This window comes from Micropterus salmoides, unplaced genomic scaffold (genome assembly GCF_014851395.1).
Source record: "Micropterus salmoides isolate LMB-PRFRI ecotype aquatic unplaced genomic scaffold, ASM1485139v1 Ms_hic_scaffold_12, whole genome shotgun sequence".
Taxonomy (NCBI): domain Eukaryota; kingdom Metazoa; phylum Chordata; class Actinopteri; order Centrarchiformes; family Centrarchidae; genus Micropterus; species Micropterus salmoides.
Genome location: NW_024040263.1, coordinates 4696778 through 4708849, shown reverse-complemented (window position 1 = coordinate 4708849; position 12072 = coordinate 4696778). Strand labels below are relative to the sequence as shown.

The 12072-nt window shown below is 42.1% G+C and overlaps 1 protein-coding gene across 2 annotated transcripts in view; it reads left to right on the top strand.

Moving 5' to 3' along the window:
- The first annotated feature begins 296 nt into the window (after positions 1 to 296).
- Positions 297 to 12072, top strand: part of LOC119898741 (protein sidekick-1-like) — a 240671-nt gene continuing 228895 nt past the window's right edge. For both annotated transcript variants that reach the window (XM_038712948.1, XM_038712947.1), the window contains exon 1: positions 297 to 1936. In XM_038712948.1, coding sequence (XP_038568876.1) covers positions 1762 to 1936 — 175 coding nt within the window. In that variant the 5' untranslated portion in view covers positions 297 to 1761. The remainder of the gene's footprint in view (positions 1937 to 12072) is intronic.

Here is a 12072-nt window from a genome sequence, read left to right as displayed (position 1 = left end):
TTTTACACAAATTTCTCTATTAAGTAATATAAAATAACAAAATTAATAATGTGAAGTCCCTTAATACGTATAAATGGTTGATTTTAAGAGAAACAAATCATAAAAACGTCTTTCAGCCACGTTTCCGCGTGTGAGGCTTTTGGAGGTTTGGGGGCGCAGTCCACCACGCTCTCACTGCTGGCCTTGCTTCCCGCCCCTTGGTTCGGACTGTCCAATAGGAACGGCGGGAGCAATCGGTTGGACCAATCACTAACAACGGATGATAGTGAATGGAAGTTAAGTTTTTGAGTTTGGGATAGACCGAGAGGGAGCGATTAACGGGGTGGCTGTGCAAGACAATTGGTAGCCTATATCAGTGAGAAAAGTAAATCCAGACTAATACATGTTGAGTGTTTCCTATCACACAGGACTGAAAACGCAGTAGCTACTGGAATAAGGCTAAACAAGAGCCCTCTCCCTCGCCCTTTCCAAGTCTGTGCCGAGGAGGGTGGCAGGTGTTCAGTTGAGGGAGACGCATCGGTTCAGTCGGCTCCCCGAGCTTCAACAGGGACCCCGGACGAAGAGGGAGAGAGAGAGGAAAGCAGCCCGAACGCCACAAACTGATGCTAAACCAGAGTATGAACGGACAACGATAAAAACGTTTCTGAAGTAGACGTAACAGACCCGGGCGGAGTGTTTTGGTGGACCGTTGAAGCCTGGATAAAGAAGCGAAAGGCTCCAGTGTCGCAGCAATGAGAGTTAATATTAACGTCTTTCTGTAACGGCTTTCACTTAAAACCAACTGGTACTTTTTGACTTGTGCCATCTCTTCGCCTGTTTGTGTGTTCGTATAAAAGGAAGAAAAAACTCTCGGTTGCTGCTGAGAAACTTGTAAATGCGTTCATGTTTTCTGCTAACCTGTTGTGTCATTTTTCCGTGTAATCCGAAACGCGGCGGTATTACGGGCAAGTTAACCTATCTGGTATCCTAGACAAGAGTCCCATTCCGGGAGAGCGGTGGATAATTTCGACCCGTGACGACTTGGGTTAACAGTTAATTAGGATATCTTAACTTCAGATAACACACCGCAGCCCGCGCTTCTCCATCACTACACTTCTCTGTGCAGTTTGTTTGCGGTCAAAAACAAGGGGGTATACACAGAATCAATTACTGAATTGATTTTACATGGATGGATAATTTACGTGATGTATTGCTTCTCCGTTAATACGACCACTGTGTGTCTGAACAGCTAAATGATCCGCTGGGCAAATCCCCCGGTGAAGACATCAAAACAAGCGCGGATTTGAGGTTGATAGCCGGGAATAAGCCGATAAGTCTAAAAACACACTCAAATGTATTAATTCCTTTGCTCGGATCAATCCAAATGAAAATGAGGTATCGCAGGACGCAGAAACACACGGACTCCGCCACAGCAGATAGAGATTACTGTGCTATCACACCGTGAAGACTAGTGAGGGAAAGTGTTTTTTGTTGGTAAGGCGACCCCCCTCCACCGTCCCTTCTCGTTCTCCCGCCGCCTGCAGAGTTTTGCAGACCGGAGCTGGGAAATCAGAGAGCGGGGAGCTTGTCGGTAGCGGCTGCGGTGAACTCCCGGAGCTCGGAGCTCCGCTTCGCCGGGAAAGCGCGGAGGTGCCGGGGCTGAAGCCCGTTTCCTCACCGCACGGACTTCTTCCCATTCGTGTGCGGGGCTTAGAGAGCGAAAGAGAGCTGCAGCAGCATAGCATAAGCGGACACGGACACTGTTGGTCCCCTCTCTCCCGCATGATGACACCAGGAGTTTGCTGCCCTGAGAGGTCCCCGGAGCGTGTGGAGGGACCAGCAGCAGGGAACCGGCAGAAGATGACGGGGACAGGGACGACCCGGAGTGGGAGCCGGTGTCATCCTCTTTTTCTCCTGCTCCTTCTTGGCAGCAGCTGCCACATGTTGCACGGCCAAGGTAAGAGCTTTTACTCCCAGGATCCCTGGTTTCAAATGTCGATGTACTAAGCATATTTATATGTAGACTCATTCATGCTAAAGGTGTTTAAACGGCTTTGAACAAAATGTATGGTCTGAAAACACTCACTGACAGACTCATTTGTCACTGGGACCACGGTAAACAGGGGAAAAGTGAGATGATGACTAACTGGAAACAAGGGATGTGATTTATTAGACCAAGTATAGCAGTTTGCCTGTTAGTTGGGATTTTTCACGTGTCCCTGCAGGAGGTGCATAAAGAGGGGGTGTTTTTAGTAGGCCAGCAGCAATGTTATTTTGTAAATCAGTTTGATTGTTTGTGTGCCAGATACAGATAAGGCACCCACTGTACACAGTATTGTTATTGTTATAGTGATGCTGCTGCATAGATTGTAGGATGATAATTGAAGGATTAAGGTATTGAGGATGTGTATGGGGAGGGGGTGTTACAGTTTCCAAGCATTGATAATCCCCCTCTTAGTCAATGACCTGCTTAACTACAGCTCTTAATTTGGCACAAACACATACATATATGCATATAGTGTATTAATTTAAGTTGCCTCCTATTAGTCCAGCATTGAACCTGTTGTGCTGGCAGGTGTCCAGATTAGTGTGTGACTTGTGGCTGTAGAGGATTACTTCTGGAGTAATTGTTGAAAACAGCAACAGGGAAGAAGACACATATGATGAGATATTGATTCCTGACCAGAGCGGTTTGTGGAAATTGTGTGTTGCCATGGAACATGCATTTATGTGCTTATTTTTTGTTTTGAGATAGAGGTTGTGAGAGAGAAACTGGAGATATGTGTGTGTGTGTATCTTTGTATGTGTGCAATGTACCTCATGGGATCATGTCAGCGTGGCAAAACAAAAGCACAGAAAAGGTCAGACTGGTGTCGGCTCACGGTTTTCTCTGGGTCACAGATGGCGTGGTGGGCAGAATGTAAGGCTGAGACTTGGGGTTATGTGGAGGAGGGGTCTTAGGAATGTCTGTGCATATACGTATATATATATATATATGTGTGTGTGTGTTAGAGGTGGGGGTGTGCTATTTGTGAATGCCGGGAGAAAGTGTGTGCTGTTTAAGTGCAGGAGAGTGCCTGCGTGAGTGTTAAAGTGGGAGCACAGGTAGGGGAGGAATGAGGAAAGAAATAAACTCAGTAGGCAGTGTGGCAAAGAGAAGAAGGAGGTGGTGTGAGAAGGAGCAGTCGAGGGAGAGGGGAGTGGCAGGAAAAGGAGGTGAGAATAAAAAATGGAGGGGGTAGGGTGTCGGAGAGGGAATGCGGCGGCCGCGCCGTGCATGTCACTCAGAAAACTGTGCCTGCAGTTCAATCGATGATGACGGTATGACAACACCACTGTGTGTGTGTGTGTCAAAAGTTGCTCTCCTCTCCCTTCTTTTCCCAGTCGTCACACTCTCCCTCTTCCTCCCTCCCTCCTAGGTGTTGAGGAGGATGTGGGAGAAGGAGGGACGGTGTGGATGCAGAGTCAGCTCCTTCCGTCCTCTCTCTCTAATGTCAAGGTCTCAGAAACAGTGCCCGAGTTACCACACACCCCATTCCCCACCTTCAGACCCACCAACCCCTACCAGCTGTCTTGGCTTGGGGTGGTGGGGGGGGGTGCCCTGCTTCAAAATGTCTATCCCTCATGATGGCTGGCAGGGGGTTGTGTTTATACATGTGTGTGTGTGCTGGGGGTAGGGGGGAATTAGAAATTAGTGAGACAGATACGGGATGGGGCTGGTGGAGGTGAAGGAGGGGTGGGGTGGGGTTATTGATTTGATAAGCTGTGCCAGGCGGCCAATCGAAGGCTGTAGATTTTCCAGGTTCCGACCCCGCTATCCCCAGCATTTATTAGGACGTTTTATTTTAGAAGGAAAAGGATGAAATTCATGAGCCAGGGTTGATCCTCCTGATCTCTCCCTGCCTCTCCCCCACTATCCCCCCTCCCTCTTTCTCTCTCTCTCCCTCTTTCTCTCAGTCAATCGATGCCCACACCCCTCCTCATAAATGTGAGGCTTTATATGAGCCAGCTCTCGTCTCTGGGAGCACATTTAAATAAGCTCATCGATCTTTCATTTTAGAGTTTAAGTGACGGCAGCATTTTACTGCCCCCCCCCCATCCACCACCTCTCATCTGCTCACCTCTCCACCCTCCCTTCTTTATTCATAACTTATCCCTCAGCACCCCCACTGCCTCCCTGTCACAGAATGGGTTCTGCTCCACAGCTGTTTGTTAGTGGTACAGAATATGATTTACATTTTGAAACACACTAAATGTGACCCATCCTTGACTCTAGTCAGAATATAAAGTCTAGATTGGCTCTGTCTGTATCCATGCTGAAAATGTGAATCAGTCTCACTATCCTTTAAAGTTATTGTTGTAAGATGAAAACCTTGCCAACTATTCAGGATTTTCTGAAAACAGCCTTGTTTCACTTTGGCAGCCATGAGATTTTCAACACGATTTCTAAACATTTTTAGAAACCCAAAGCACAGAGGACCATGTAATACTTCGAGTGACATTAAAACATGAAAATGTTCAAAGTCAGAAGGGTTCACGTTGCAACAGGGATATGGACCATTAGGTTTATAATACGTGAATGATTTTGTCCCAGTTGCTAATGTGGATAATGATAATGCTCTATAAGTAGCCAAAGTGTAATGAAAAAATACTGCTGGTCGTCATTATTGCTAACCTTGCCCAAGGTAATTGCATTAAAATGTGGCTCAGGCATCCCAGCTGTTAAACCATTGCACTACTTTCTAGTCTAAAATATAAATTGCAGGTCATATTTTTTAAGGCTCTTACAAAAGTTTAGTTTTTTACCATACATTTGGAGTATGTTTTTTTTTTTTTCTGTTTCAACTAGGCCAAGCAAAGACTTGCATCGCCATGCTGACCCACTTAGTGGATCTATCAGTGTGATTATGTTTGATATGACACATGTCATTGGCTCAACTAAGCCAGAGCTTGATGCTGATTGGACCACTGGGCATGTTTAAGTGAATTGAGGTCACTGGTAGGACATTCGGACGGTGGGCTGTGGACTGAGAGAGTTCTGAGCGTGACGTTAAAACCCAAATCAAATAGACTAGCATGTAGTTTTACACACACACACACACACACACACACACACACACACACACAAAGTCCTTCTCTCTCATCAGTGTCAAACAGTTAAAGCGGACGTGGAAATTTGCTTAACCATGTTGTAATGAGGAGAGGGTAAATTAGGAGCCTCGTCTAACTGATTATCATTGTCCACGCTGCACAACCTTACCGTGACTTTTCCACCTCTCTCACGCTCACAATCTTATGTTTGTTTTGACATTGTTCATTATCTTCCACTGATGGTCTACCGTTTTCTTGCGGCAACCTTTGCTCGCAGCTTATAAAATATATAAAATATTTTTTAGAACAGTTGTGAAGCAATTTGTATTACAGGGCTGTTTGTCACCAGAAGTATTGTAGCAAGCTCCATTACCTTAGCATGCAACCAGAGGATGACGATTTTGATGTATTTTAAACTGTAAATTTACTGCTTGTTACAAAACAGTTATGTTCTTTCTTTGCCCACGGACACAAATTTAATCCCACATTCAAGTAGTTAGAATTTTGGAGGCCTCAGGAGAGACTTTGGCTGTCTGATGGATTGCGTATGTGTGTGTGTATGCGCGTGCATTATGTATAAGAGAAGGAGAGCAAACGGTGGAGGAGAAGACACTGTGAATGTGTGTGTGTGTGGGAGTGTGTGATAGACGTCAGGTTAGTCAGGTCTGAGAGGAAGTGAGGTCCCTGGTCGACTCCCTTATTTCCTGTCTGTCAGGAGGTACAAATCACCACACTTCCACAGCCACCTGACACTTTGCGCTGTGTGTGGCTGTACATGTACCTGTGTGTTTGAGAGGGACAGAGTTTGTGTGTGTCTACCTGGCTGTGTGCAGACCTGATATGTGAAAGAGATTTTAGCCTGACAGGACTGCAGACTAGCTACAGTATGTATTGCTGGCAGGTGTATGTGTGTTTGCGTCTGTGTGTGTGTGTGTGTGTCAGGTTGATGCTAACCCTCTATCAGTCCTAAGTGTTTTCTTTTCACAGCAGAAGAAGTGGCAGCTATAGAGAAGCCGCCAGAATCTCCTAATGGAAAATAGTCATTTGTGTGTTTCTGACAAGTGTTGTGTGTTTACCAATTGGCAACCTCCGGGACTTAAAAACAAAGCCAACACGGAAGTGCCAAAAACTGCAGTTCATCGAAGCCATTAGCTTTAGCAACCAGCCATCATTCGGGCCCGCCTCAGCTCCAACTCTTTGCCCACTTTTGCTAAGATGGCGGAGCCGCCCACACTGAGCTTGACTGCCCTTCAGAAACCTATGGGTGTTGTCACAGACGTCCATGTTTTATACAGTGTATGGTGTGTACAAAGAAGAGACCAGCAGGTGCATCTATCCCATCTTTCTACATACACGCACAAACCTGCAGTAGTTTATATGACTTTTTAGGTGGGGTTGTTGTTGTTTTGAGCTCACTAAGAGGTCAGTTTGGTCATGTCCAGTCCAGTAGTGCTTCTGTGACTGTGGTCAGTTTCAAGCCACGAAGTATTAAATATTAATAAAAAGAAATAAATATAACAACTAAAAGTGTTGAGTTTGTGTGAAGTGTCTGCACATGTGTGTGCTTCTGTTCAGTCAGAATTGTTTCCTATGTTTGTGAAAAGATGCACTTTATAGGAGTTTTCCTCAAAAACATCCTTCAGAGCTTTGAAATATGAGCCAAGTGGGATACACTCCGGTCTCCCTCGCCCTCCCTCCCTCTCGTCTTGCTTGTTTTTGCACTTCATTTTTTTGTATTTGTTCTTTCAGTATTGCTCCTCTTCCTTTTGGTTTCTCGTTCTTTCTTCCCTCCTTGTCTCCCCGTAAGGGACTAAAGAATCCATTGCTGCAGGCCACACAGGTGGAATGGAGGCTGTTTAGGCCTCGGTGTTTATTATGTAAGATAGGGGAAGGAGGTTGCTATTGATCTGCCATATGTACGTGTGTGAGGAGTGTGGGTAGCACAAAAGCTTATCTTGTACTTTTAAAGATGGTTCTACAGAGACACATCCAAATAAAGAAGAACACTTGCAATACATGAACTCTATTGATTAACTGGACTGCAAGACATCACAAAGCAAAAAGACTGACACATGTCGAGATTGGCAGACAAACAGAAAGATAAGTGAATGCGCGTGCACACACACACCTTCACAACTTTTTTTTGTTAACTAAAGTGTAGGTAAAGTTTAAACTCTTGTGTTTCCCCTTACTGTTCTCTGGTGACAGAATATACAGGCCAACTGGTATTAGATTTAGTCCAATGTATGTCCACGGTGAAGATTTGCTTAAATAAATGAAATCAGAAGGGTTCTTTTGGTTTATTAAAGCCCTAGTCAGATTAATAAATAATTGGTAGTTACAGCTCTACTGACACTACATTGTTTAAAGATGCTTGGTACAGGTATATCTATGTACAGTTATTCTTAATTTTGTCATTTAATTTTTTCATAATGCAGGATAACATTATCTAACAATTGTGATGCATTTGTTAAATCAATTACCCCCCAAAGTCCTAACAGAATAAATTAAGTGTTGCACAATCACAGTGTTAATATTAAAACTTTAATTTGATAATCATCAAAACAATGTTTTTTTAGTGATGGGGGACATCTGACATTTGGCTTTAATGTTAAATACTTAAATACATCTGTATATGTTGAATTAAACAAGACAGTTATTTCCAAATGCAGGTACTGTGTAGCTTTCATAAGACTTTTATGCTCAAAAGTAATAAAGTTATAATTTATTGGTTGAATTTTCTAAATAAGGATCTTATTAAGACTGAGTCGTGAACAGTCAAAACAAGGCTTTATAGCTGGTACTGTAGAAATTATTGCCGGTTACACGGTCATTTAATAGTACCTCTGGCTATTGTGAAAGCAGAATAGGAATGGGGAGTTATTTTCAGTGTGAAGAGTGATGGTGTGCTCTCTTAGCAGCTTACCTAAATAACACAGACTGCAGGTAATAAATGATCTGCTGCACTCACACCTTCATGGAAATAGAACACAGTTACTTGATATAAACATGTGAATATTACTGCAAAGTTTTGTAATTTAAACTGAAATGAAAATTCTTGGCCGAAGCCGAATATAATGAAAAAATTTACAGAATACCGACCACCAAACAAGTACATTCACATTTTTTCACATTTATTTTGCCTTTTTTTTTTACTATTGCATAAATTAAATTGTAAAAATGTGCTTTTTACTCAGTATTTCCCACAGGATTTTCAGAGACTATGGTGGATGGGTCTGAGGCCTGAGAGATTCCGGTAAAGTAAATTACATGTGTCCATTCACTTTTAATGTACACATGTAATATGTTGTAGTTTTCTGTGAATATAATGCAATTAATCTTAATTAATCTTATATCCATAGACACCTTAATTTGAAAACTGGACGTTGTCACATGTGTATCCTCGTGTCACGTGATATGAAGACTTCACAGCCTCTCTTCAGATAGAACTGTCATACTGCAACACTTGTCTTTGTAAAGTGAGAAAATGAGGGGATAAAGTCACTAACCTGCCTGTCAGCTCTCACTGGTCCCTTTCAGTCGATTTACCATAAAGGCTTGAATACGTGTGCACTCAAAATTGAGGTCCGGGTAGCTTAATCACCTTTTCACAAACAAGTTACAGAAACACTCAAAGCGGGTCAGACTGTTTGTTGCCTTTTCTAAAAAGTCAGCCTTTATCGGAAACTTTAAAATGCTTCGACTTTGACTTAGGCCAAACACCGAAAGTGCTTTTTTTGCTATTTTGGCCGAACATTTGGTGCGCCCATATTCAAATGTAAATATTAAATTGCTAACAAATTGGTAACAAGAATACTTAATTAATATTTTTGTGATGTATCAAATGACAGTGTGAAAACAGTATGAAAGGGGTCGCTCGTATTGATGAACCTACACAGTATAGAGAATTATCACCTGAAGCTGTAGCTTCCCTTAACAGACCTTTATAGGGAGTTTCAGCTCATTATTTAGCTGTCCAGCCCACACAACACAGTTTTACTCTCACTGCTCTCATTGTGTCGTTTTCAGCCCCAGCAGGCAGCTGTTTTCAAAAAAAAAATATTTTTAAAACCACACTGTTCCCTTCCCAAATGACAAGCCAGATAGTTGCCTAATGCTGTGGTAGAGACCAAAAACATAGCTACAAGAGCGTAAATATTGGACTTAATGTATGTTCAGGTGGACACAAACAAAACTCTGAATAAGCAACCATTTGCTAACAAGTTTGCCATATCAACTTATACTTATAATACTTATAATTGGAAATTATATGCCAGGGTTGTGCTCCCCTGAACTTGCCAAAAAAAGAAAGAAATCAGTCATTGCAGGTTTAAACTTCAAAACATATTACCAGTTAACTCACTGGTGAAACTAACAAGAGACTACAAGTAACCTTCAAAACATTAATTATGATTGAAGATGTTTCATACATAATATAAATGCTCTATGCACAGTCAGTTTACTTAGAACTACAAATAAATTAGTAAAGCAGGTCCCGTTTATAAAAGATATGGCTGACCCCAATTTTCAGCAGTCTTCTAATTATTTTCTGGTTCTTTGTAATTTCTTGTGGAATTTGACTGTTCCTGCTTGACGCCTTTGGGTATTTTCATTTTATTGCACCTGACAAAAACACCCGAAAAACAGGGAAACCAAAAGTGCAAGACAAAAAATAAACCACAGTCACAAAACACCTTGTCAAATGTGAAAGGGATGTGGCTATGTGTATTTAAAAATGTCAAAAAATACTTGACACAACATGCACATCGACACAACAGATTCTTGCTTGTGAGAATATTTTTTATCTCACATCGGTGCTTTGTTCTCTGGTTTTGAGATAACCCTTATGTGATGAATAGTAACATCTTTTTCTGAGTATAAGTTTTGAAATAAGTTGCAGCCAGAGGAAGATGAGACAAGAACTAATAAATGAAACCAAGAGCCATTGTGACAGTTTCATCATATGTAATACATTTTATGGGGCTGAATGGTATTAAGAACTTTGAACCCAGTGATAGAAATACGTACAGCCGAATGGCTCTGAAATGGACAACAGACAGCCGCATGAGGATTAATCTTAATCAAGACAATAATTTCATGGGTTCCACATGAGAAAAATGTTGGACAAACTTACTTTGCCCTAAATACTGCAGGTTGTCTTCTGTAAAGCATTTTCCATGGCCTGTAACATACATATTTATTGCCATATTTCTTAAGAAAAACATACCCATGATAGCAGTTTACTTCCTTTTTTGAAAGCCATCCTTTCCTTCCTACTCAAGGTCATGCTTTGAGCATTTAGTATAGTGAGATAAATGTTAGTAGAAGTTACAGAAGTTCTTCTGTCCATATCCTTCACCATCAGTGAAAGGCTATTACAACATCTTTTCTGTTTTGCTTAAATTGTTTGCCACTACAGTTTGCTTCTGTCTGAAACAGGAAAATCCGGTTAAGAACAAGCATCATAACACCAAACTGTCATGATCATGTAGTGGTTTTGCATTAGACGAAATGGTGGGGTGGAGCTGATGTTGAGAGATATTTTCAAGAAATATCTGGTCATAAGTGACCCCTGGCCTGTTCCATAAAATGTTGCCAAATGGAATAGATGAATGTATTATCAGTAAGTCTTGTAAATTATTAATTTATTGGAAGCAGATAGTGTAAAGCAGATTTCACGCACTGCAGCCTACACATAAGAAAAATAATTTGCTTTGTAATTAGTATCCCTGCAGTCAGTGACAGCCTATAATATTGCAGATATGGTAGTCGTGCATGCTGTGTTTACTGACAGAGCTTACAATATACACATACTGTGTATTGTGTTCCATATATACATGCATATAATACATATATAAAAATTATATAAATGCATTCCATTTGATAGAATGCATGAAGATTATATTTTGGTGTAAAATGTTCTAAAATTTGGATTTATGGAATTACAAAAGGTGACACATTTTCGACGCTTGAAAATCACAGATGTAAGGTTCATGTGACATACACAAGGCAATCTAGGAACAGATTCCCATTAACAGGAACCACTGGTGGAAATAAAATTGCAGGTGGCTGGAGATACATCAGAGAGACACACTCAATCTCACTCTCCTAACACCTGGGAAATTCCTATAAAACCCTAGCCTTGTACTGCCAGTCATATGGTGGCAGCACTAGATTAGTTGAAGGCTCAAGAGGAGTCTCAGCGGGGTAAAGAAAGTGACTCTCCGTCATCGAGAATGTTTTAGTCAGTATTTGGATTCGAGCTGGCAACCTTCCAGTGGATCATACCCCAGGCTTAGACCTCTTTGTTTCTCTGCACTTTCTCTCTGTTCTTTTCTCCTCTGTCTTACTTCTCGTCTCTGCTTTCAGCGTGGCTGTGGACATTTTTACTGTGTCATTCGCAGGGTGTGGAGTGTGATATGGAGTGGAGATTGTTCAGTGGAAGAACATCAAATGTGCACAAGGAGGGCCCTGTACTCCCCGTAAAAAATGCACCTGGCTGAGGCTTATTATTTGTTTGTGTGTGTTTTCATTGTGGTGGGGCCATCAAGCCATTTGAATGGGATCTTTGCATAGTGAATCGACAGTCACGGAATATAACTGAGGACAGGCTGGGTTGAGTAGAAGTGAGGGAGTGTACCTCATTGTGTGTGTGTATGTGTGTGTGTATTAAAGCAGCATGATTTACTTGTTCAGTCCGAGGGCTTTAACCTGCTGCAGGTGTGTGTTCTCAGCTTGATGCGTTTGATCTGCCACAGGTGTTTGGGTGTGTGTGTGTGTGTGTGTGTGTGTGTGTGTACTTATCTGCGTATGGTGATTTATGCTATAGGCTTAGAGCTAAAGAGACCCTTTTTGATCTCATCCAGGAATAGGCAGCAAGTACTATACTTATATATATATGTGTGTGTGTGTGTGTGTGTCTGCCCAGAGGTTTTAGCTTAGTGCTTTGATCCAAGTTAGAGGTGGGCATACCTCTGTGAGGAGCCAGCCAGCAGTATGGAG